Below are 27981 nucleotides of genomic sequence, written 5' to 3'. Positions count from 1 at the left end.
AACGACCATGCATGATTCACGTCCTATAAATGGACTTCATATTGCATTGTAGAAACTTAACATTGAATTTGAATTAAACTTGAGAGTTTTCTCTTATTGAGTCCTTTGTGACTTTTATCAACTTATCAAGTAATTTATTACTTATGGCGTCATTCCTTATTTCACCTTGATACTTGTGGTTCCTATCTCTTTATAGATAGTGGGTCAAAGTCCTAATTACCACCCCTTAGAATGGATTTGTAAGGCTGGGTCTTTGCTCTCTATAGCACTGGTTCTTCCTTGGTCAATTATAGGATACTATCCAAATCCTTGTTACCATCCCTTAGAACGATTTGTAAAGCTGGGTCTTTGCTCATTATAGCACTGGGTCTTTGCTCATTATAGCACTGGGTCTTTGCTCATTATAGCACTGGTTCTTCCTTGGTTATTCTAAGATACTATTATATTCACCATTCCTTAATTTCGTTATCCATTTCGTATCCACAACCAATCGTCTTTCGCTACTATCTCGTAAACCGACCATTAACCATCTCGTTTATCACCTTAAACTATCCATTGTAACCGTTTATCTTATGCAGGTTATTTTGCTTCCTTCATAGTTTCACAATCAATCGATAAGGTAGAATCGCCTTACATCACGTTATTGTAAGTCATAAATCGTTCAGATTTTAAGAAACATGACATTTTTTTTATGACACACATTTTTTGCAAGTCATAAATTAGCGTGTGTCATCGTTCGCGTATCATTAAGGGTATATTTTCTTGTAGTGATCACTGCCTCAAGTTTTATATATTATTTGCAGATTTGCATATTATGTTACTTTACCTTTGTAATTTAATTATTATATTTATACGTGGTTAATATTTTGATTTGTTTTTTTCTATTTTTTTATCGTATATATATATAGTTTTTCTTATGATTAATTATTGGAGTATAATAAATTTTTTATGGCTTATTTATATATATATTGATGGTACTAATTATAAATGGTAAATACGTATATAAAAAGATGAAAACTTTTTGCTTATGTTATCATATTATGTTACTATATGTATAATTAATACGTTTGAACTTCAAAATTGGATATCATCAAATTAAAACGTGAATTGAGTTTTAAATTTCTGTGCACATAAAACGTAAATTGGATTATGGCTAAAATGCAAATAAAACGTGAATTGGACTAAACATAAATTATCTTCTGTAAAACATAAAATAAATTAAAAAAAATAATTAAATTAAACGAACTATCTGCGAATATATCCATTAAACCCACGAATTTAACGATCAAAACTAAAAACCTCACAATTTAAATAAATTTTATTTTTTTAAGCTCGAAACTCACACGGACTGCGGGTTATACGGGTAACCCATGGGTGCCATATACCCCGCTCTAATCAATATATCAAAGAAGAGGGTTTTCAACAACACAAGAGTGTTTAGATGTTCCTCTAGCCAACTGAACCAATTGTGTAAAACAACGTGCGTGCCTATTTGTTGAAGAGAATTAGTTACAAGCAAGCATGAAACCCAGTTGACAGCAACTTCAATTTTCCCATTATTGGATTGCTCCTATCCTATTTCGTAGAGATCTTCACCAACATCTTCGAAGCGTTTTGAAGATGGACCCACTCTTCGATCAGATCAATGTCCGCGATCTCCTCTCCGGCCACGACCTCTCCGACCCTTCCACGCCGCTCTCCGCACCGGATCTCCGCTTTCTTATCAGCCGCCTCGAATCCCACTCTCTTCACATCAAATCGAAAGTCCGTTCCTACCTTCTTTCTCACCGCAACGACTTTGCCTCGCTCTTCTCACAGTGCAACGATGCCGTTTCGAAGACTAACGAAATCTCTGAAAACCTCTCCGATATTCTCTCCTCGATCTCCGAACGCCCGATCGATGTCGAAATCTGTAAGTTGGTATCTGAGATTGGGAGCGTAACGAAGGAGGCTAGGGAAAAGAGGGAAATGTTAGGATTGTTGAGGATAATTGTAACCATTTGCGAGAGACTAGAAGGCGCCAGGTTGGCTTTGAGTAATGGCAGGCTGAAATTCGCCGCCGAGGAAGTTAAAGTGTTGAAGAATGCTTTGAGGATTGGCGATGAAGAAGAAGGAGAGCCTATCGTCTATACTTTATTGCGGAAACAATGGGCGGATTTATTCGATGAGGTAACGTTATGTTTGGTTACTGAGAGAAGAGGCAAACTGAGGGAAACATAAATAGATTAAGTTTGACGATTAATGTTTTGATTTCTTTGTGTTTTTCCTCTTTCTTTTTTCTATTATTCATTTTATTGGTGATTTACATTTTTAGAGGAATTGGATTTGGTTTTGTAGGTGCAAGACTTGTTTTCCAAATTGATGGAAAAAGCTGTTCGGTTCGAGCAGGATTCTAGAATAATTGGAGTGAAGTACATATTATCTGTTGATAAGATGGATGGTATTGAACTTCGTACAGTTATGGAAGCAATGGATGTAAGATTTTCATTTTGTTCCTCTTGCTTATAGAATGAACCAGCTAACTCTTATAGTTGGACAAGTTTTTATTATCATGTTTCCATGATGGAGCTGTGATGAAGATAAATAATATTGAAAATTGTCTGCTCTTGCCTTAGTGTTTAAGTTTTTCATGGTCAATTGATACTGATATATTGTTGTTTAGTATATGGGGATGATATCAAATTGTTTTTTAGGCTGCTGGAATTCTGGATTATAGCCTTGCTAAAGCAGCTGACTTGATAATTAAGCATGCGATCACTCCAGCTGCTAACTATGAATCGCCTGTTGCATTTGAAGAAGATGTAAGTCAAGGTTCTGAAGGAATCTCAGAAGCAGTATTGAAGATATTACCTTCTCAAGATCATAATGTGAGTGCTCTCTATCACTATTCCAAATCCTTGGTTGATACTTGACGCAAAATTTAACTAACTAGGATGTATCTTCAGAAAGTAAAGCTAGCTGATTTTTTCATTGGGACATGAAATTATATAACTTAATGTTTTCTCCATGTAAACAATTATTTTTAACAATTTTCTTGAAAGCGACTCATGGATTCCAGTGTGAAACATCTCCTCTCTCTGATATGCACAGGTTGTAGATGTGGATGGTTATGTTTTCTATGTGAGAGTTATCCAAGTCATCAAGTTTATTTTCAAGCATCTATGCTTTGAGAATGGTTCATGGATTCGTTCTTTTGGAAGGTTAACCTGGCCTAGGATATCAGATCTTATTATCTCCAAGTTTCTTTCAAAGGTTTGATTTTTCAATGCTTGGTTTCTAAAAGACAATTCTTTCTATTCTACTTTGCTTTTAGAATGCTGAATGCCTGCATATAAGTGGCAATAATTGATTTTTATGATATTCTTATTTTTGTATTAAGTGGGCATGCGGAGAATCTATACCTGTAGTATATATAGTACAATTTGTCATGTACTCTGTATTTAGAGCATGAATTTGGTAGTACTGCAAACAAATTGGAGACATTTTACCAGGGGCTGTACAGGGTACAAAAGTTGCATGATTTAGCTGCTGATTCATCTTTTAATTCTGCCTTTAAAAATTTAAGGATGGCTTAATTTGCAGGCATTAATATGTGCCTTAAATGGATGAGATGGTTAATATTTAGTATTTAGCATTAAATGGTACAATCAAAGATTATTATTGATCAAATCTTTCCCTCAGAGATATCCGAGATATTTGTATGTTTAATTAATATATTTATATACATATATTTCCTCTTATTTCAATTTAGTTTTATGACGGGTTTTTCTGTTATTAATTTTTCTTACATAGTACTCATTTGTGTAGCAAGAGTTTTAATGGCTAGCACTAGACAGGATCATATTTTTTTTTGTACTCAAAGGTTGGGATTTATAGTCTGTTTAACCCTGTTACATAAATTATGAATTATCTGTGTAACTTGGCCTTGCATTTATTGACTAGTAGTATTTATTTTTACGTGCCTTTCACATGATTTTTTTTAGATTTCAAGTTATCTGTATAACCTTGCACAACATGAAAAGGTTGTAAAATTTAACTTTTTCTAAACAAAATCAAATATTTTTTTATTGAGTGTTTTAATGGAAGCAGAGTTGTTGATAATTTGGATAAATCTTATCAATATTTCTAAAAGAAGATTGGAATGGCAGTTTAGAAATATAGTGGATAGAGATGACATTTTTGTCAGTTCAAAAGTTACTCTATATTAATAAAAAATTCTAATAGATATGATTGATTATTTGTTGCCTTTTATTTTTACCTCTCTATAGAATTTAATTTTGGTTAATATAAGTAGTTTTACAAGGTACTTTGCTGACTTGTCACTAATTTTTTTAGAAGTGTGAAGCTTAATGATTGGTAAAGGTGTAGGGATATAATTATTTTTATGGAAACATCGAGCATTGCATTAATCACACAATTGGTGCCATCTAGAATTGCATCGTATTTTACACTCAGGCCTTGGGAATCTCAAATACATTTCTTCTTTTATGGGCTGGTCAAGCCCCATAAACTTTTTAGGGAAATAATTAGCTTTGAAAGAAAGCAAGCAATTATTAAATAAATAGAAGGCTATTGTGCATAGTCTTTGTCTATCACTCTTTTGAACTACACTGATTCCAGTTATATCTGTTGCTATATTGTATAACCATGTGAACTTAATCATCTTTGTCTTCTTTACTATCTACTTTTGCATGTATAGTCTCCACCGAGTCCTAAAAACTTTTCGTTTTGAAGATATATGAATGTTTCGGTAGGATTAAATAGTAAGCAATTTGAATCAATTTGCAAAATGGATGACATCAGAATGATGCATGAAAAACCAGGGCATAGCGTTGATTTTATTTATTTATTGCTTGATTTGCTATGTGATGATTATGGTTTTGGTAGTATCATATTTTATTCTATGAAGGACCATCTGGGTGTATTGTCTTTTTAGCTTTGTAATAATTGACGTTAGAATCTTTAGGTTGTTCCTGAAGATGCCTCCAAACTTGTCGACTTTCAGAAGATAATAAAATGCACATCAGAATTTGAGATTTCTTTGAAGGGAATGATGTTCATATCAGCATCTGATGGAAAAGATTACAGGTTGAGTAATTATGCTGAAAATGTTGAGGTTCACTTTGCATTTAGGAAGAAAAAAGAAATATTGGGAAGAACTAGAAATTTACTCCTTCAGTGTGATTTCTCTGTTCCTCAAGTAAGTTCTTAACAATTGAACTTTTGGGCTTCTATCTTTGATTTATTTTCATTAATATTTTTTTTTCTGTAGGATTACACTTCCAAAGATCCTTTATTGAAGAATGATGGAATGGCTAAAAATTCTTCCAAACAAATTGTTGATTTGATTTTTTCATCTGAGAGGTGTTTGATATCAAAGGCATCCTCCCAACTGATGGAGCTAGTGCATCAGACACTTCAGGTAAACCACTAATTTTCCTATTTTCTTTTTGCAATACTATGGTCCATTTTCTTACTCATTGCGGCAACATCTGAGAGGTGTCTGGGTTCCTTTCATGTCTTGATAGACCTAATTTTCTTACAGATAAAAGATTGCACGGTTTAATGTTATTGCTCACTCTTTATAATTAATATAGTTTTGTAGGTAAATGCAATAATTAATGTATGAATATTATTTAAATTAACTGAAGTTATTTGCGTTAGGATTTACGAAGCTCAAATTGACAACAAAAAAAGTTTGCCAAGAGAGGGTGAATTGGCTTTTTGAGAATTTTAAGAGTAAGGAGAATTAAAGGGATAGAAAATTGTTGCACAAGGATTTATAGTGGTTCGACTTTCTCAACCAAAGCCTACATCGACTACCTAAGCTCATCGCTTAAGATTTTTCAACAAATCCACTAATTTGTTCTTTCTTTTTCAAGGACAAAAAGATAACATTTACAAATTCCCTAGTTTTTCAAAGGCTTAGCTAGAACCAAAAACCCCTTTACTGTAGGAATTATAGAAATGAGTTGTCAATCCCTTAAGTTACGAGATTCTGTAATTATTTTCTGTTTTTCAATCCCTTATTTCAAGGGATTACATCTCCTAGGATTAGTTTCCTTTCTTAGAGTTTCCTAGTTTAGAGGCATAATTTGTATATAAATATGTAATATGTTCTACTGAATGTACACAAGAATAAAAATAACAGACTTGTATGTTTTCTACAGTCTGTTTTTTACATGGTATCAGGTTAGAGCGATCAATCCGATTTCCGCTTCTCTTTAAATCAATTCCTATTCAACTCTATTTTTTTTCATGGCTAATCCGGATCCCTCAGCATCCGAAATCACTTCCCATACCAGCCCCTCTCAATCTGAATTTTTTTTTGATAAGATTAGAAGGCCTCATTAAAAACCTTCTTCTTGATTAATGGATCTTGAAAAGAAGCTCCTTAATCATTGGAAGGAGGAAAAGAGCGCCTTAGATTTTCATAAAAGAAAATAAGATTACAACCTCGATAAATCTCTTCGAAATAACCCTTACAACAGTCTATAAATCCCACCCGAGCAGGAATCAAATGCTAAACTGAAACAGCAAACAACATAAAAATTAGCCTATTCCAGCCTTTGCTAAAGCATCGGTTTTTTCATGGCTAATCCGGATCCCTCAGCATCCGAAATCACTTCCCATACCAGCCCCTCTCAATCTGAATTTTTTTTTGATAAGATTAGAAGGCCTCATTAAAAACCTTCTTCTTGATTAATGGATCTTGAAAAGAAGCTCCTTAATCATTGGAAGGAGGAAAAGAGCGCCTTAGATTTTCATAAAAGAAAATAAGATTACAACCTCGATAAATCTCTTCGAAATAACCCTTACAACAGTCTATAAATCCCACCCGAACAGGAATCAAATGCTAAACTGAAACAGCAAACAACATAAAAATTAGCCTATTACAGCCTTTGCTAAAGCATCGGCGTCCATATTAGCTGACCTAGCAACCCAATTTATAACCCCCCCAAAGATCTAAGATTGTCAACTATATCACTAACAACGAAAGCATAAACAACTGGGCATGAATTGACATTGTTGATCCAGTCTACTGCAACCCTGCTATCACTCTCAACAATCAGCCTATCTTTGACCCTCCCTTGAGCAGAAGCATATAATGAAATACCCCTCTGAATAGCTTTAAGTTCGATCATAGTCGGAGGTCCCGAACCAGCTGACTCTTGAAAAGAACCTAGGACTGAACCTGAATGATCCCTCCAAATACCTCCTATACCCGATTTCTTCCAGTCACTACTAACTGATAGGGAAGCGGTGGCGGATTGATGAACGTTGCTCTTGTTGAAGAATCAAACCTAGAAAGCTCTAGACTTGATGAAGAACAAAGGGGATGAATAGGGGAAGGTGGCGGCAGCAACTAGGATTCTTTAGGGTTTCTTTTATGTGCTGGAATCAAGGCAATAAGATTAGAATAAAATAAACAAAAGATAAATAAACGAAAGATGAAATAAGATAATAAAGAAATCAGAAGATCTCCCTTATGAAGGTGAACGGTAAAGATGATTAATGGTGCGAATGGATTTGTGGATAATAGATGGATAAGTGTCCTATCGAGCCCTCCTAGTCGCAATGAAAAGGCAAACACGATAAATGACTCTAACCAACCCTCCTAGTCGTGATGAAAAGGCAAATTGGAGTGTGAAGATTAATCTCCCTTACAAGAACTTGAAAGAACTCCAGGAGAAGAAGCTTCGAAGGCACAAGGCAATCAGCACTTGCAAAAACAAACTCTCGTATTATTGATCAAAGAAATCTTGAATTACAAAGTTGAATGAAGCCTCCTTTATATAGGGGCTGAGTTCTAAAGGCCTTAGATAACTAATGAATAAAATAATAATAAACTAAACATGTCTTAACTCTAATTCCTAATAAAATAATAATAACTAAAGATAATATTTTAACCCAACCTTAATTCCTAATAAAATAATAAATCTAATCCTAAAAGATAATGCATCATCCTATATTAAGTTATATTACAAATAATCAATAAAAATATTGAAAATTCGTAATATTTACAAAATCCCGTATTAATCCCGTATAAGATTTTCTGCATGCACCGTCTTCAGTAAAATGACTATATCTTGAGTTCCCGATATCGGATTGATGCGATTCAAGAACCGTTGGAAAGATAAGGGACAGACGGTTTTATCTCAAGAAGACATGTTGACCAAATAAGATCAGGATCCCATTCAAAAAGTCGTCGCAAGTCTGCTGCTGTTCTGATCTTCTTTTCCAAAGCTTGGACGAGTGGATCATTTGGAAGAGTTATTACTTCTTCCTTTGATGTGAGCCTTGTGATGCATGTATCATCCTCCCTTTCTTCAAAAAGATTCGACTTCTAATATGAAACATTAAAGAGAGCAACATTAGAATCGTTTAATGATTCATTCACATTATTCTTACCGAATAGATATGTTTTGAATCTTCGAGACTTTGTTCTTCTAATAGGTTCGAGTAGAAATATTAGTACAAAGAAGCATGTATTATGGACTCTGGTGCATGTATCATTCCCCCACTCCTCAAAAGGATTCGTCCTCGAATCTGAAAATCCAAGAGAAAGAGACTTAGATGTGTTGAAAGGAAAACTTGTGAAACATTTACCAGGATCAATGTGATGTGTCTTTATGCGTTTCAGTCGAGGTTTCTTCTTTGTAGGAACTGATTTCTTGTAGTCTTGAAATCCTCTTTTGCATACAAGTCTTGTAATCTGATGTTTTGGTTGAATTTCAACATGGCGCCGGCCACTGTTGGCTTTTTGTATGATTATTTCAGATAATTTCTCCATGGTTTTTATTAATGTGTGGCGAGAATGAGTGTTTAAAAACTATGTCAAATGGTTTGTTAAAGTAATCTCTTAAGTCTCCTAAGTGTGGTTCATGAATTAATGATTCACAGGAGGAGATTTGTGGACTGTAGAACCTGTTTAGTTGGCAAGGAAACTTGTATACATCTTTGATATGTTCAATTCTCGGAATAGTAGTATGAGTTTGATAGGTAAGAGTATACCTTCGTGGTAGTGTATCGTCTACTATGTTTTGCTTACCTCGGTATGTTACGCACTTAAAGGAGTTGTGTTTAGTATGGATGACAACTTCATGAGCCTTACCTTGTAAGAAGGAGAAGAAGTACGTTACAATGTCATTAAAATGAGTAATAAAATATTTACCTTTGGACTCTCATAAATCGTGACTCTTTATTGGTATGGCATAGTGATTAGGGTTTTCAGGTGGTAACCCGTCAGGAGGGTCACCTAGCACTATTCGACAACTCTTGGCGATGGAAGATGGTGTGGGCCAGTCTCGTGTTGCTTTTACTTTCTCATCATTTACATGGATTCCCTGTGCACGAACTATAAAGCATGTGGAGTTGTTCAAGTCATGTTTCGTCATTAAGATGACGTTACAACTAAGGCTTTCATGGATGTAGCCTTTTGTAACAAATCTAACTCTTTGGTTTCTTCGAGATTGTATGTTTGACGAGGTATGATGGAACCTTGAATTAGATTGGTTTGGTGTTGTTTTCCTTTTTCCAGTGGTAATCCGTCAGGTGGATCACCTAATTCTTCTCGAAAATCCTGTAACAAAGATGAAAACACACCAGACAAATCCTTGTTAATGTTAGAAATCGAAACAATTGATTCTCTAAAGCGAACAAGGATGGAAGGCTGTTTGTAAAGAAGGTTCTCTCTCAATTCTTTTGTGCTCACACATAGATTTTGAGCCACTCTTTGCTTCTCACAATTATGTTCACTCACCTCCCATGGATCATTATTCTTTTGGCTTTTGTAACTAGTGACCTCTTTTTCTTTTGCCTCTTTCTCATTTTTTTCTTTTTTTGCTTTCCCCACCTCCTCACAAATTATTATTTGATCTTTAGGGGCTGGAAGTGTGTCATTCTTTGCTGGTCGTTCTTTCTCCTTGTCAGGTTTGTCATCTCTTTGTTTTTTCAGAGAAGATGGAGCAGAAGATGAGGAAGGATTTGAAGGATTACCTTGGTAAGAGGATGAAGTACCTTGGTAATGTTCTCGGAATCTCCTTCGGATTTGTATTTCGATTGTCATTGCTTTCTTTAGTGTATCTTCAAGGTTTTCATACCCTTGTAGATCAAGAAGATCAGTGATGTTTGAGTTTAAGCCGACGACGAATCTTGACACGGTGACTTCTTCTTTTTCGGTTATGTTAGCCCTATTGAGTAAGGACTGCATCTCCTTGTAGTAATCTTCAACTGAACTTTTACCTTGTCGAAGTCGGTGTAGTCGTTGTTTAACTTCTCGTTTATAATGTGTCGGTAGGAATCGGTTCCTCATGGTTTGTTTGAGGTCGGTCCAAGAAGTGATTGTTAGAATTTGGAAGTTCTGGATCGTGAACTTTGGTTTTGCAAAGAGTTCGGGTGCTTGAAAACGTAGTTGTTCTTGCCCGGGTACCAAAAGTTCAACATTGTTAGGTCTTGGATTTTGGTTTGGTAGATCCAGTTGTGGTTTTTTTCGTTCTCTCACGATTTCATCAAATCTTTCAACTTGAGTCGTGAGTCGGGTAAGTGTGGCTAAGATAGCCGTAAGTGTCTTGTTGTTATTGTCGCCCATCCTGAAATCATAACACTCAAAAGAAAATTTTAAAGTAGAATAAAAATAAAATAAATTCAACAAAGCAAGAAACCTCACAAGTCACTCCAAGAAAGTAACACAACGAGAGGCAAGTAAGCCGATCTTGTACTCTTTAAAACTCACTTTACCAAGTAGTCTTTCACAGTTCGTATCGGAGTTTGATTACTAGCAAAGGCGATAAGAAAAACCTAAAAGCTCTAAGAGGCCAAACAAAGGTTAGACTCCAAGAGAACGAGAATGCAAAGAAGGAAGAAGTATGCAAACTCTTTAGTCCTACTAACACAAGGAAGATAATGTGTTAGATAATGCAAAAGAACAATAACAGGGAAAAACAAAAGAACCTAAAGCACTAAGAGTCAAAGAAAAAAGGACCAAACCAGAAAACCTAGAAACGCTGGATCAACTTGAGCAACGTTTTTGAGGGGGTTACCGGTATCCAAAAATTCTGGAAAAATTCTTGAATGTCTTTCGATGCGTCAAGAAACCACCTGTAAAATTTCAAAACCAAATACCTTCAGTAGTATCTAGTAGACTCTGTTGAACAGCGAGTCCTCAAACAATCTGTTTTTCTTGATCGCTTTGTTCGAAGTTGTTCTTGATCTCCAAAAATTCTGACATTTTGTGTGAATTATCTCCAATATATAGAGTTTCAATCTGGAAATTTTCACCACAAAATTCATCCTGTAGAATTTTCAAGAAATTTGAGAATATTCTAGACCGAATATGTCGATAAAACTTGAATGATGTATTTGAAGGCTCTAATGAACTCTGATTGAAGTGAATTTTGGACTGGAAATTAAAATTAAGATGGATGTGATATCTGCAAAAAATCAGTCCTAAATACCTTCGTTTGCAATTTTTTGAAATTTTGGCTTTTTTGTTTTTTTTTTGAAAAAAATAGCAAACTAACAAGAAAGATTTGAATCTAAATTAAAATTAAATAAAAAGAACCTGAAACGATGAATCTTCTCTGAACTAGCTTCGTTGGGGTACCTTGACAGTTTTGTGTGCAAGAAGAAGCAAAATTGCTTGCTTCTTTTCAAGAATCGGCCCAAATCTGATACCAATTGATAGGGAAGCGGTGGCGGATTGATGAATGTTGCTCTTGTTGAAGAATTAAACCTAGAAAGCTCTAGACTCGATGAAGAACAAAGGGGATGAATAGGGGAAGGTGGCGGCAGCAGCTAGGATTCTTTAGGGTTTCTTTTATGTGCTGGAATCAAGGCAATAAGATTAGAATAAAATAAACAAACGATAAATAAACGGAAGATGAAATAAGATAATAAAGAAATCAGAAGATCTCCCTTATGAAGGTGAACGGTAAAGATGATTGATGGTGCGAATGGATTTGTGGATAATAGATGGATAAGTGTCCTATCGAGCCCTCCTAGTCGCAATGAAAAGGCAAACACGATAAATGGCTCTAACCAACCCTCCTAGTCGTGATGAAAAGACAAATTGGAGTGTGAAGATTAATCTCCCTCACAAGAACTTGAAAGAACTCCAAGAGAAGAAGCTTCGAAGGCACAAGGCAATCAACACTTGCAAAAACAAACTCTCGTTGTATTATTGATCAAAGAAATCTTGAATTACAAAGTTGAATGAAGCCTCCTTTATATAGGGGCTGAGTTCTAAAGGCCTTAGATAACTAATGAATAAAATAATAATAAACTAAACATGTCTTAACTCTAATTCCTAATAAAATAATAATAACTAAAGATAATATTTTAACCCAACCTTAATTCCTAATAAAATAATAAATATAATCCTAAAAGATAATGCATCATCCTATATTAAGTTATATTACAAATAATCAATAAAAATATTGAAAATTCGTAATATTTACAAAATCCCGTATTAATCCCATATAAGATTTTCTGCATGCACCGTCTTCAGTAAAATGGCTATATCTTGAGTTCCCAATATCAGAATTATGCGATTCAAGAACTGTTGGAAAGATAAGGGACAGACGGTTTTATCTCAAGAAGACATGTTGACCAAATAAGATCAGGATCCCATTCAAAAAGTCGTCTCAAGTCTGCTATTGTTCTGATCTTTTCCAAAGCTTGGACGAGTGGATCATTTGGAAGAGTTATTACTTCTTCCTTTGTGTGAGCCTTGTGATGCATGTATCATCCTCCCTTTCTTCAAAAAGATTCGACCTCGAATCTGAAACATTAAAGGGAGCAACATTAGAATCGTTTAATGATTCATTCACATTATTCTTACCGAATAGATATGCTTTGAATCTTCGAGACTTTGTTCTTCTAATAGGTTCGAGTAGAAATATTAGTCCAAAGAAGCATGTATTATGGACTTTGGTGCATGTATCACTAACGGTTGCGTCCACATTCAATTTAAAAAAAACCAGAAGGGGGAGGTCCCCAAGGGAATGAGGAAGACTTCATAGAGCTGTAGGGCGAGTAGGAATCTGCTAATGAAGGATCCATAATCAAGGAATCCTTATGAATAAAAACGTCCTTGTGCTTAGCTAGAAACCAAGAAGCCAGCCTAACTCGTGATAAGAAAAATAACTCTAACTGATCAAGCTTTCCCCCTTCAAAGACAATAAAATTTCTGGTCTTCCAAATGGTCCAAATTATAGCCCCAGGAATTTTAGATTTCAAATTTCAAATTTTCAAAGCAACATAGGAAAAATCGCCTTTGGTGTGAACATTGTAAGAAGCCAGGCTATATGATAGATCAATGTTGGAAGCTGCACGGAAAACCAGCCGATTGGCAGCCCCCACGATCCAGGTTTAAAAAGGAGCCTCATATTGCCTCTCAAGATGATTCCTCAAGCAGTTTTAGCAAGAAACAGATAGAGGAACTGCAGCAGATTTTGAGCAGTATGACAGCCAAGCCTACAAATGTGACTTATACTACTACTGATGGAAATAATCCATATGCTTCCTCGGTACAATGGATAATAGACTCGGGTGCATAAGATCATATGACAGAAAATATTGATCTCTTGGAAGAATATAGTGAAAGCAGCTTACCAGCTTCTATTAAAATAGCAGATGGCTCTCGCACTACAGTCAAAGGGAGTGGTTCTGTTACATTAAACAAAAATCTACTACTTCATAATGTCCTCTATGTTCCTAGACTTGCATGCAATCTGTTGTTAGTCAGCAAATTAATTAAAGATTTTGGTTGTAATGTTATGTTTGGTACTGGTGGTTGCATTTTTCAGGCACAGGGCTCGAAGAGGGTGATTGGCAGTGCTAGGCTGGGAAAATGATTGTACACCCTTGGAGGTAAAGCATCTCATAATCATGCCTTATCCAGTGCTCTTAGGAAACCAATTTTATCTTCTGATCTCAATACCTTTGTAGTAATTTCCATGACTTCTACTTTTTATACGTTTCTGTTATTGGTATTTATGAAGGCTTAGAACTGGGCTTACTATCGTTGACTTCTGTGTAACATTCTCTTCACTTTTAAATTTAGTCGGGTCTTACGTTTCTGTCTATATGCAGAGATTTTTTCGCTGGGATTTATTTGCAGGGATTACTACCCATTACAAACGCGCATATGATATTAATGACTGCATATGAATACTGTTCAACTATGTATTTACGTATTTATTTATACATGCATTGCATTTTATCTATATTTTTAATTTTCTGATTGCCGGAGGTCTTCCACGGAAGCTACTCTCAACCTGGCGTTGGGGGCAGCCTACTACCCTACCTCCCCCTTACCCCATTGCATATGGGAATTGGGTTTTGTTGTTGTTGTTGTTGTTGATCTCAATACCAATAAAATTATGTTATGGCACTCTAGATTAGGTCATCCTAATTTTTTCTATCTTTTCAAAATGTTACCGAACTTATTCATTAATAAAGATTCATCTTTGTTTTCCTGTGAAATTTGTCAAATGGCCAAACACACCAGAAAACCATATATTCCAGCCAAATTTGAACCAACACCTTTTTCCATCATCCATAGTGACATTTGGGGCCCTTCTCCTGTCAAAAGTATTTCTGGGTATAAGTGGTTTGTGTCTTTTATAGATGATTACTCTAGGACAACATGGGTTTTCTTAATGAGAGAAAAATATGAGGTTGAGTCTCTCTTTAAAAGTTTTTATCAAAAAGTTGAAACCCAATTTGACACAAAAATCAAAATTCTAAGGAGTGATTATGGGAGTGAGTATTTGAATAAAACCATTGGGTATTTCTTTAAGGAAAAAGGCATTGTTCACCTTACTTCTTGTGTCAACACACCTCAACAAAACGGGATAGCAGAAAGGAAAAATAGACATCTTCTAGAGGTTATTAGGTCTCTTATGTTTGCTGCTAATGTTCCTAAGTATCTTTGGGGGAAGCTCTTCTTACAGCCACTTACCTCATCAATAGAATGCCAAGTAAGACCTTAGATTTCAAAATTCCTACTAAGGTTCTGTTTCAGCTGTATTCCCATTTTAAACATTTAAACTCAAGTCTTTCTCCTCGGGTGTACAGCCTTTGTTCATATCCACAACAGAGGAAAATTAGATCCTAGGTCCATAAAGTGTGTGTTCCTGGGCTATTCTTCGAGTGAGAAGGGTTACAAGTGTTACTCAACTTCCACAAAAAAGACCTATGTCTCATTTGATGTTACATTTTTTGAAAACCAACCTTATTTTTCAGGAACAGAAATTCAGGGGGATAGTTACAAGGAATTTCAGCCTGTTCAAACCGATATTTCTTTACAGCCTATTAGTTACAAGGAATTTCAACCTGTTCAAACCGATATTTCTTTACAGCCTATCATTTCCTTACCTATTACTGTCTCTCCAAAGCCGGCTAGCACTGTCCTAGTTCTTAGGGAGGGTGATGGGAATAACCTAAATAACTCTGATGAATTACCTTCCTCCTTATCTCAGCACTCTAGCCCGTGCAAAACACCTTCCACCACTACCAAAAATGCACCTTACAATGACCCTGAAACCATAACTCCCCAACCGAAACAACTCAGTGTTTACTCAAGAAGAAGGAAAGATGTTGCTGAAGAAATCAGTCAACCTAGCATTTGCCAAGAACCAGATTCGGATCCTGTTGCATCTGAAACAGAAGGTAATGATGGTGACCAAGAGGCTACTACTGTTGATCTTGATGACTTTCCTATTGCTATTAGGAAGGGGGTAAGAAAATGCACTGCTCATCCCATAAATAAGTATGATGTATATGGGAAATTACAGTATAATTTCAGGGCCTTCACTGCCAGCATTAACACTGTGAAAATCTCAAGAAATGTGACAGAAGCATTTCAATCTCCCGAGTGGAAAAAGGTTGTGGAAGAAGAGATAAAAGTGTTGCAAAAGAATAAGACATGGAGTTTGACAGATTTGCCAAAAGGGAAGAGAGTTGTTGGATGCAGGTGGATATTCATAGTCAAATATCATTCTGATGGGAGTGTGGAAAGATACAAGGCAAGGCTGGTTGCTAAAGGTTTTTCCCAGTCCTATGGCATCGACTACCAGGAGACTTTTGCACCGGTTGCAAAATTGAATACCATTAGAATATTGTTATCAGTAGCTGTTAACATGGATTGGAAATTGCATCAGCTGGACATAAAGAATGCTTTTCTGAATGGGAACCTTGAAGAAGAGGTATACATGGAGATCCCCCCCCCGGATTAGAAGGAAAGGTCACTAAGAAAACTGTGTGCAAGCTCAATAAATCCTTATATGGCTTAAAACAGTCTCCCGGGGCTTGGTTTGATAGATTTGCTAAGGCTATGACACAGAATGGTTTCAAACAAAGCCAAGCGGATCACACATTATTCAGAAAAATTACACCGAGTGGTAAGATAACCCTCCTAATTGTCTATGTGGATGATATGATTATAACTGACAGTGATATAGAAGAAATAGAAAAGCTAAAGATGAATCTTGTAAAAGAGTTTGAAACCAAGGATTTAGGAAGTATGAGGTATTTCCTGGGTATAGAAGTTGCAAGGTCCGAGGAAGGGCTGGTCATAAACCAGCGTAAGTATGTTTTGGATCTTCTTGCAGAAACTGGGATGCTCGACTGTAAACCAGTTGAAACTCTAATAGAGCCAGGCTTGAAATTTTGCAAGGAAAGGACTGGAAATCCAGTAAACAAGGAAACCTACCAAAGGTTAGTTGGGAAGTTAATATACCTTTCACTGACCAGGCCTGATATTGCATACTCAGTGAGCATTGTCAGCCAACATATGAGTGATCCTCGAGAAGAACATTTGGAAGCTGTTAACAGAATTTTAAGGTTCTTGAAATTTACCCCAGGAGCTGGACTTATATTTAGAAAAAATTAAGACAAAACAGTGAAGCTTTATACGGATGCAAGCTGGGGAGGTGAATTAATTGATAGAAGGTCAGTTAGTGGCTACTGTACCTATGTTTGGGGTAATTTGGTGACTTGGAGAAGTAAGAAACAAGTTGTTGTCTCTCGAAGTAGTGCTGAGTCGGAGTTTAGAGCAATGGCTCTCGGAATATGTGAAGGAATGTGGATTAAAAGACTGCTCACAGAACTGGACTTAGATGACAAGAAGAATTTTGAGATTTTTAGTGACAGTCAATCAGCTATGAGTATAGCAAAAAACCCAGTGCAGCATGATAGAACGAAACACATTGAGATAGACAGACATTTTATTTACGAGAAGGTCAATAATGGAGTTGCAAAACTGCAGTACATTCCGACGAAGAAACAGCTGGCAGATATCTTCACCAAAGCCCTTCCACGAGTGACTTTTGATGAGATGTCATTCAAACTGGGTATATACAACATATATACACCAATTTGAGGGGGAGTGTAGGAATTATAGAAATGAGTTGTCAATCCCTTAAGTTACGAGATTCTGTAATTATTTTCTGTTTTTCAATCCCTTATTTCAAGGGATTACATCTCCTAGGATTAGTTTCCTTTCTTAGAGTTTCCTAGTTTAGAGGCATAATTTGTATATAAATATGTAATATGTTTTACTGAATGTACACAAGAATAAAAATAACAGACTTGTCTGTTTTCTACATTTACAAATGATAAAAGAAGTAAACAATGAAACCTCTACAAGGTAGGGTGTTTACAAATTAAAGCTCACAAGAGCAAAAGATTTACAAGAGAAAGTAAAACAGGAATGAAAAAACTCTTCTCTTGTATTTGATTACTTAGATAGGTGTTCTAACTCTTCTTCAAGTGTCTTGAACTTATATTTATATGTTGGAATGAATTTATTCCGCTTCTAACCGTTGGGGATGATTTCTAGCCGTTGGGGATGTTTTATCTGCAAAATAATACCGCCCAAGACAGAGGGTATCAGTATTCCTATAGAGAGTATCAGTATTACCTTTGTAATATTTAAATAAAACTAGTCGTTTCTAGTCGTTGGGCTTGACGGTATCGATACTACTATGTAAAATAGTATCGGTGCCCCTTTGGGTATCAATATCTATTTTGCATTTTGGAATTTGAGCAAACTGGTAGTATCGATACTATCTTGAGAGTATCGATACTTCTCTTACCTTAGGTATCAGTATCATATGAACATTATCGGTATTGTTTAAATAGTATCAATACTGTAAGAACAATATTACAGTATCGGTACTTCGTACGTGAAAAATAGTTTTGTGCTCAAATTCTAATTTTAATGGACTTTGAATTATTTTTTTGAAAACTTTGAATAAATTTTAAGTCCATAAACATTTTGCCTTAATTTGTTATATCAAAACATTATAAAACATGGTTCAACAATCTCTCATTTTTTATATAACAACACATTTGAGTTTTTTTTTTTTGCAAAACTCTACCTTAATAAAATATTTTACGAAAAAGAGAAATATTTGGAAAATATTAAAGCTTCCCTTTTTCATTCTTAAAATTGAAATTTTCAAACTCATACTTCTTCCCCTTCTTGTTATACAAAAAATAATATAACTTTAAAGTTTAAAAATAACAACTGAGAGTAAATGGTAAATCATTTGAAAAATCAAAACTCCCTTAAAAAAAACTTTCCAAACAAAAATTAAACTTTAAGAGCATGACACTTTAAAAAAAATTGAATTTCAGCAAAGATTAACAAACATGTTAGTAACTCATGAAATTCAATATATTTAAGTCTAATAAACTTTATGCAATACAAAATGTTGAATTTAAGTGCATTTGCATTAAGAGATATCATTGTTAAAAAAATGTTATGCATTTAAAAAAAATTGATATTAATTGTTAAAGAGATATCATTTGCAATAAATCAAATGCATAAATATTTAAATTTAGATCAAAAATTAAAATTTGTGAAATCAAAGTATTTAAAAAATTGATATCAATTGTTAGGGAGAGATCATTTGCATTTAAAACCAATTTTGACCAAAATTAATTATGATGAACAAACATCTATGAAAAATCATTAAACTTTAGAAAATGTTATCACAATTCTTTTTAACATACATGAGATAGAAAACATAAAATTATTTACAAGTCAAAACTCATGCATGTAAACAACAAATAGGCAACCAAGCTTAAGGTTACCCATTCCTTTTCAAGCTAGAGCATAGTCACAATCGCGGTAGCTCCGGTACGGGAACGTGGAACGGGATCGCAATTCGCTACCCTAAAATTCGGTACCTTTCGCTCCGGTACGATGTACCATGTAAATTGGTACGATGTACCAGTTTCTTAGGTTGTTATTTTTTTACATCAAATTTTATAAGTAACTATAAATAGTAAGAATAAAATAAAAGAAATTAAAACTTTCTTAATAACTGAAATAACACATAAAAAAAAACAAAGATTTAAACAAATATTTACCCTTAACCAGAAACACGAAAATGAGAAAAAGCCAAAACGATTGCATTTTTTTTAAAAACAAATTTTAGAGTCCATTTTATTCCAGACCAAACCTGTTCATATTACAAAATCACTATTTACCAGATAAATCCAATAAAAAGTGTTCATTACAAGAATTTCTCAAGATAACACATTTATAGCCCAATAAACTTGAATTTTAAAAATAAAAATTTGGTCTTCTCTGCCTTATTTCTGCCGCGGGTTTTGGCAGGTAAATGAGGTGGGACCCTTGTTTTTATGAAATTAATAATTTTGGTATTTTCTAGGATGGCAGCTCATCAAACCAAGTAAAGAAAACACAAATCAACTTGGACCATTATGAGCTTTGATCCAAGGGCCCTTATTCCTAGCCACTTCATCCATCCAAGTCAAACAAACACAAATCACTTAGAGCCCTTGGTTGAAGGCTTGATCCTAAGGCTCTCGTCGCGCCACGTCATTGATCTATAGGAGAAAACACAAAGTGTTTTAAGGCATTAGATCTACTTTGATCCAAGGGTGGGAAGGTTGGATCATCATCATAAGCCAAAACGGGCTTATTTTTATTTTGTTTCATTTCTTAGTTTTGAGAGAGAGAGAGGGAGATACAACCGGCGTCCAGATTTCGGTGGGTTTTCCGCCGCGTCATCGACGGCCGCCACCGTACGTCGGCATCAGAATTAAAAGAGAGATGTCACCCGAAGCGTTTCCTCACCCTTGTTTCAGATCCAAGGTTAGTTTCGCCTAAAAATGTCTCTATCAACGAAGATCTACGAAGAAAGCTTCAACTTTTTTCGTCTTCGGCGATTTTGGAACGTGTTCGTACCGAATCGTAAAAGCTTTTGTACTGAATCGCGCTTTTGGAACGACCGGAACGCGTTCGTACCGCGTTTTGGATCGCAGCGTTCAGTTCGTAGATCGTGGGCTATTGAGCGATTATGTAACTATGGGCTAGAGCATTTGAGTATTTCTACTTTCATCACCATTGCTCCCACACACCTACAAAAGGCATTCAAGTAGATTTTGGTATCCAAATTGCTTTGGATCCTTGAACATTAGTTTCAATGCTCCTTGTTCCCTTAGGAACACATTCTTGTCTAATTTTAAAACGTTTTCCTTTCTTCAAAAGACAAGTATGTTCAAAATGAACATGAAAATGACAATGTGAGCATTTTACCATTTTTAAACATAATGAGTTGTTTTTAGAAATTAGTTGTTTTTAGAAATTAATTCTTTTTCTTTTGTTAAGTTCTCAAGCTTAACTTTCAAATCAAAATTTTCTTTTTCTAAATTATTGATTTTGACTTTTGAAAACTCTAAATCAATTTTCAAAGATTCATTTTGTTTTTCAAAATCAACATTTGCTTTCAAAACCAAATCATTTTCAACTTTCAATTTTAAAATTAATTTCTTATATTTGGAATTCATGATCGCAAATTCCAAATACAACTCACTATAAGCAACTTATAATTCATCAAAAGAATAAGAATTTAATTCACTAGAGTTAGAAGTTACCATTGAATCTTCTCCGATGACCATGAGACATAGGTTGACTACTTCATCTTTATCATTGAAGTCATCTTCATCACTCCAAGCTGCCACAAATGCCTTCTTTTTACTTGATCCCTTCTTCATTATGAGGGGACATTCATACTTGATATGCCCCGTTCTTTGACAATTGAAGCACGCCAGGGGACTTTTCTTTTTGCTCGATTCATACTTCACTTCCTTGGAAGTCATGAATCTCTTGAATATTTTGAAGAGCTTGGTCATCTCTTCTTCATCATTGTCTTCATCCACCTCTTCATCTGTATCTTCATTTTCTCATTGGTGTATTTGAAGGCAATGTGTACCTCCTTCTTATTCTTCTTTTCTTCATATTCTTCTTCTTTTACCATCAACTCATGAGTGAGAAGAGAACCAATAAGCTAATCAAGAGTAAGTGACTTGAGGTTCTTAGTTTCGATAATCGTCGTCTTCTTTGATTGCCAAGACTTTGAAAGAGAGTAGATCATCTTTCCTACAAACTTCTTATTAGGGATCACTTCTCCAAATTCTTTGAGACCGTAGACAATCATAGAAAATCTATCCTTCATAGCTTTGATGTCTTCATCCGGTTTCATCTTGAAATTATCATAGCTATGGTTGAGAAGACTGATCTTGGTTTCCCTCACTTCATTGGTTCCTTCATGAGTGATTTGGAGTTTGTTCCAAATTTCTTTCGCATTAGAACAAGAGGAGACAATTCCATATTCATCCGGGCCTAATGCACAAAAGAGGATGTGCATAGCCTTAGCATTGAGTTGGAACTTCTTCTTCTCTCCATCACTCTAATCATCCATCTCACCGGTTGGAATGGAGTATCCTCTTATGATAGAGTTCCAAGCTCCTAGATCGTTTGCTTGAATGAAAAGCATCATCCTATTCTACAAATAGACATAGTTTGCTCCATTGAAATAAGGTGACTTGTTGACCGGTTGAGTTTGCTCCATTGAAATAAGGTGACTTGTTGACCGGGTTGAGAGTTTTCACTATAGTAAGAGCCGGAGGTCAAAGCCATCTTCTTTTCGGTTGTGTAGAAAATCAGTAGAGCTTCTTCAAGAACCATCTCAAGGATGTGAAGCCTTCTAAAGAGTCAAGTTCTTATACCAATTGTTAGGATTTACGAAGCTCAATTTGACAAACGGAAAAGTTTGCCAAGAGGGGCTGAATTGGCTTTTTGAGAATTTTAGGGAGTAAGGAGAATTAAAGGGATAAAAAATTGTTGCACAAGGATTTATAGTTCAACTTTCTCAACCAAAGTCTACATCCACTACCTAAGCTCCTCACTTAGGATTTTCCAACAAATCTACTAATTTGTTTTTTCTTTTTCAAGGACAAAGAGATAACATTTGCAAACTCCCTAACTTTTCAAAGGCTTAGCTAGAACCAAAAACTTCTTTACAAAGGATAAAAGAAGTAAATAATAAAACCTATACAAGGTAGGGTGTTTACAAATTAAAGCTCACAAGAGCAAAATATTTACAAGAGAAAGTAAAATAGGAATGAAAAACTCTTCTCTTGTGTTTGATTACTTGGATAGGTGTTCTAACCCTTCTTCAAGTGTCTTGAACTTATATTTATATGTTGAAATAATTTTGTGGTTGTTTCTCGCCGTTGGAGATGATTTCTAGCCATTGGGATGTTTTCTCTGCAAAATAAAACTGCTCCGGGCAGAGGGTATCAGTACTCTTATATGGAGTATCGGTACTACCTTTGTAATATTTAAATAAAATTAGCTATAGGGCTTGACGGTATCGATATTATCCTTCATGGTATCGATATTTCATGGTATCAATACTACTATGTAAAGTAGTATCGGCATCCCTTTGGGTATCGGTACCTATTTTGTATTCTGAAATTTGAGCAAGTTGGTAGTATCGATACTTCTCTTACCTTAGGTATTGGTACCATATGAACAGTATCGATACTGTTCATATGGTATCGATACTGTAAAAACAGTATCGGTACTTCGTACCTGAAAAACAGTTTTGTGTTCAAATTCTAGTTTTAATGGACTTTGAATTATTTTTGAAAAATTTGAATAAATTCAATTCAAGTCCAAAAACATTTTGCCTTAATTTGTTATATCAAAACATTATAAAACATGGTTCACAATTTGCAGTCTCTCATCCCATGCATTTTCATATCTTATTTAAATTAACTGAATATTATTCATATCCCTTGCAGGATGTTTGCTTGTCATCCACAAGAGTTGCTTTGGAGTTCTATCATGCTGCAAGAGATGCTATACTTCTTTATGAAGCTGTTATCCCTGTCAAGGTTTGTATTTGAAATTATGAAGTTAATTCACCTTATCCTTTCAAATTTATCAAGACGCATTATCACTATTGTTGTTTACTTGTGTTTATAGACATGGTAGTGTGTGATTCCTGATTGTGCACACTGAAGGCTGGTGTATGCCTATACGCATGCACATCCATGCAAGAGTAAAATGCATTCTGAGCTACCAGAAATTTTTTATGTACTGATATATGTGCAACATTTACGATTATGCAAAAGACCAGAGGTTTGTAGCCCAGACTGAAGTAGAGTGCCCATTTAATTTATGTGCCTTAACTAAAAGCCTTGAAGTGTTTTATACCCATGTATGGGAATTTGTAATCCCAATTCATTTATCTTAAATTGACTTGTCATATTTGCATATCCTTAAATCTCTTCATTACAAAGCATCAATCCGTCAACCATATATCATCTGGACTATCTTTGCGGACCATTGATAATTTCCATTATTTTGGTTCTGAAATCCCTCTCTCAATATTTGCATTCATAGATTTTTGGTCCTTTTTTAATTGGACACGATTATTATAAATGGATAATAACATTCTTTCTCTTGGAGCAAAGAATTTATTACTCTATAAGATGCCTGGTCTTTGCTTTTGACATCCATTTAGTTGATTGTGCTTTAGGTTGATCATGTGCACCCTGTAATTGACCTTAATTTTTACAGATCTTATCTGGCTTGCAATAAATATCATGAATGTTTTTGTCGTATATTTGATCACCCACTTTCTATCATTGTACTTTGCTTTGAGTTCTGTATAAGCTAGGTATACTACATATAGCTGTGTTGCAGGGTTTTGTGAGCTGTGACTATTGTTTCTAACCTTTATTTTTCTCTTGTGAAGCTAGAAAGGCAGCTTGATGGTATCAACCAAGTTGCTATTCTCATGCACAATGATTGTCTTTCTTTATCTCGGGAGATACTTGGGCTTACATTTGAGGTATGTTGTAGACTTATAACTTGCTTGAGAAAAAAGAAAGAAACAAAATGAAATGTGCATATATACTATTTGGACATATCTATCCATATTTGCAAATCTACAACTAGTACTAGGCAAAAACTCAATAAATCCTTGTACTTAATTCAAGTATCATATGGGCTCCTATCCTTATATCGTAATCAGTTGAGTCCTTGATTTATTTTTCAAAATCAATTGAGCCCTTACATGAGGGAAACATTGAAACAATTTCCTTTTCCCTTTTGGGAGAGAGGCATGAATGAAATGTGATAAAAATGTCACGTTGCAATGTTTATTCCACATTTTTTTCATGTGCCAGTTTTATCGAAATTGGAAGAAAGTGCTAATGATGTTGTAATTTCCATCTATATAGGGGTTCACACTTTTTGAAATAAGGGGTTCAATTGATGGCAATAAAAAGATACGGACTCGTGTGATAAATTTATATTTTATCTTTGCCCTTCATTCTGAATAGGGAGATAGATGCAACTTTGCTACTGTTTTAGTGATTGTATTTGTTTAATGTAAAGTTCCTTTGCCCTTCCATTATTTTATTTTGGCAAAAAGCATCAGAGGTCCTTGTACTTTTGAAAAAAGTCCAATGTGACCATCACATTATTTTTTTCTCATTGTGGCCTTCCAACTCAAAAAATAAACCCAATGTGACCCATTGACCAACGTTTTTTCTTCGTTTACTGTTATGTGTTGATGTGGCAGTTCATGGTATTGATGTGACAGTCAACGGTGCTAACATGACAGTCCAGAGTGACATATTAACATGGCGGATGACATGGCAGATGAGCTAAATTGGTAACTCAAAATGGCAGATTGATTGTCACATCAGCACTGTAAACTGGCATGCCAGTATTGTGACGGTCAACGACGAAAAACGTTGGGCAAAAGGCCACATTGGGTTTGTTTTCTTAGTTGGAGGGTCACATTGAGAGAAAAATAATACGAGGGTCATTGGTTTTTTTTTCTTACAGGGGCCTTTTATGTCTTTTTGACTTTTATTTTTTTCTCCATACATGTTAACTAATGTATTTGAACCTAAATGTCAGTACCGCGCCGACTTTCCAGATTCCATTAAAGAACATGCTGTATTTGCCGATATGGCTCCAAGATTTCATGTCATGGCTGAAGAAATACTGCAGAGGCAAATTCAGATTGTTATTTTTAATTTGATAGAGGTAGGTTTCCTCTGTATTTGTCATTCTGGTTTGCCTGAAAATTTTGGATGGTGATTACATAAAACTGATTGTACCTTAGAGTTCAAACTGGAGGCTTAATTTACTGTTTAAAAGCCTAAGTTTGGGCTCATCCCACCCCTTTATTTTATATTTATTATTAAAATCAAAACTATTATATTGATATTTTAAATATTTTAAATGTAGTTTAAAATTGGAACTAAAAAGAAACTTAGAAATCAAAACGCAAGGCCGGCCTAAGATGGGTGTGGTCTAGTCAGGCTGCCCTCGCCCTGGATAATTCAAGTTAAATCCATTATTAATTTGATTAAAAAATTAAAGTTTCTATTTAATTACAAGGTTACAAGGCCACACTTTCATCCTAACCTTGTTTAGTTGAAGCGTAGGTCCACATTTTGTTTCTTTTTTTCACCATTTGCAAATTCGGGTAAAACTTGTGCACTGCTTGTTTGAATACTTTGGTCACTGCACTGATGCCTGCAACTCTTGTGCACTAGTTTGAATACTTTTGGTGTCACATATGGAAATATCCCCAAGTATGAAAACTTTTTAAAATGTTTCCATCTCGCTAAAACTCAAGTCTCTTGCCTATTTTTGCTTTGAACTATTTTGATTTCTCTTAATTTGTTATTGCACTTTTGAAGTATTGTTAGGTTAGTTTGCATGTCTAAGGTACAGTATGAGGAAGCCTTTCAAATTTGTAAATATATGGCTGCATGTAATAAAGTTGGGAATGGTGAAGCTATATAGTTTTGATCTCAAAGATGATGAATGGTTGAATTATAACTGATAAATCTGTGGCAGTTGTAATTTGATTATTATCCCTGTTTACAATATTATTTGTCTCTGTGTACGACCTTTCGCTGATGTTTCTGATTGTTAGGCTATAGATGGCGCTGACGGATTTCAAAATACCCATCAAATGCAGCAATTTGAATCTGCAAAATTCAGCATAGAACGGGTACTGTTGATTTATTTATTGTTATTATTATTATTTTTGTTCTTTTTCAACTGACAGTGAAGCTGAATGGTTGATAATCAGGTTGTTTTTATCCTTGAGAAAGTACATATAATATGGGAGCCACTGTTACGGCCTTCAACTTTTAAGAGAAGTATGTGCATGGTTTTAGAGTCCGTCTTCTCTAGAATCACAAAAGACATACTTTTGCTTGATGATCTGGCTGCGGAAGAAACACTACAGGTCTGATCGATTACTTTTTATCGTAGTATTCGTAGTTTTTATTACATATTTCAGTTAAAATATCTTAACCACCAACTTTTTGAACATCTGCAAAGACTAATCCATTTGATGCTGGATAACCTATCCTCTTTATTGAACTCTCTGACATCCGTCATCGATTCTAGTGGGAAGTCAGAAGACTCCTGCCGTCCTATAGATGATAGCATTCCTTCTTTACGGAAACTTCAGAAACTAGCAGGCACGTTTGTCTCATATCCTTAAACCTCTTGATTAATGTTTTCAGAAACTTGAGTTCCACTCGAAATTCAAAGTTAGAAGTTTGGTTTCAGATTGATTTTCACTTTTAAAGCTTGAGATTGATAAAAGTCGAACTGCTTGAGCTTATATGATTAGGCTCGATTAAGCTTGTTTATCTATTAAAAATAAGCTTGATACATATTCTGAACTTCGAACTTGAAATTATTTTTGTCTACTTTCAAGATCGAGTTCAATTTAAGATTACTAGTTTTTAAAAAAGAAGCTCAATCGTTACATGAGCTACGTGAGTGAAGATCTAGAATACTTGAATTTGACTTGAACATTCCAGCTCTATTTAAACTAAGCCTGAGAAATTTGAGTACAAGTATCTCGTTTATACTATACATGAAAAGAGTTGGTTTGCTGCCGTATATTATAGGATAAACTACGTATTTAATCACCCACCTATTACCATGGTTCGGTTTTGATCACTCAATTATTTTTTTCTTTCAAAATCATACCTAACGTTACATTTTTGTTCTGTTTTGGTCACCGCTGTTAAAAGAGCAGAACTGTTTAAGTGATAATTTTTTTATGATGATGTAGTATTACCGTATAGTGACACGTAAATATTTTAACGGCGGGTACCAAAAACAGTACGAAAACGTAATGTAGGTATGATATTGAAAAAAATAGTTTGGTGACCAAAACGGAATCGCGGGGACTAAATACGTTGTTTACCCTATATTATATGGCCTTGGCTCTTGGGTGCCATCACATTGGGGTAGAGGTAATGTTTAAATGTGAATTGTTGTAATTGAATTAGGCTCATTTCTTTTTGTATTACAGAATTGTTAGATACGTCTTTAAAGTTAATAACGTCAGCTTGGGAAAGCGGTGAACTCATCAGCTGTGGTTTCACAATACCAGAGGTATGTATGAGTTTATTTTTTGAGGTATGTTGATGAGCGTGTATTTGTAACAATCTGTCCCTCTTTGTCAGTTGAAAGATTTCATCAGAGCAATATTTGCAGACTCAACATTGAGAAAAGAGTGCATATGGCGTATCGAAAATGTGAGTTTCTATTAGCACTTTTACTCCCTCTGCCAATGTTAACTAGTAATTTTATTG

The 27981-nt window shown here is 35.0% G+C and overlaps 1 protein-coding gene across 1 annotated transcript; it reads left to right on the top strand.

Annotated features, from left to right (window-relative positions):
* The first annotated feature begins 1486 nt into the window (after positions 1 to 1486).
* Positions 1487 to 27981, top strand: LOC120173962 (centromere/kinetochore protein zw10 homolog). Its single transcript, XM_039180983.1, has 14 exons — positions 1487 to 2169; positions 2338 to 2475; positions 2694 to 2867; positions 3091 to 3252; positions 4967 to 5200; positions 5273 to 5422; positions 23131 to 23223; positions 24090 to 24185; positions 25265 to 25393; positions 26295 to 26372; positions 26454 to 26612; positions 26700 to 26850; positions 27699 to 27781; positions 27853 to 27981. Exons 1-14 carry the CDS (start codon positions 1621 to 1623, stop codon positions 27937 to 27939), a joined length of 2283 nt encoding a protein of 760 aa, XP_039036914.1. The 5' UTR covers positions 1487 to 1620; the 3' UTR covers positions 27940 to 27981.

This window comes from Hibiscus syriacus, unplaced genomic scaffold (assembly GCF_006381635.1).
Source record: "Hibiscus syriacus cultivar Baekdansim isolate YM2019G1 unplaced genomic scaffold, ASM638163v2 tig00111996_pilon, whole genome shotgun sequence".
Taxonomy (NCBI): domain Eukaryota; kingdom Viridiplantae; phylum Streptophyta; class Magnoliopsida; order Malvales; family Malvaceae; genus Hibiscus; species Hibiscus syriacus.
The sequence above is the reverse complement of the archived record's forward strand: the minus strand, read 5'-3'. Positions and strand labels throughout refer to the sequence as shown.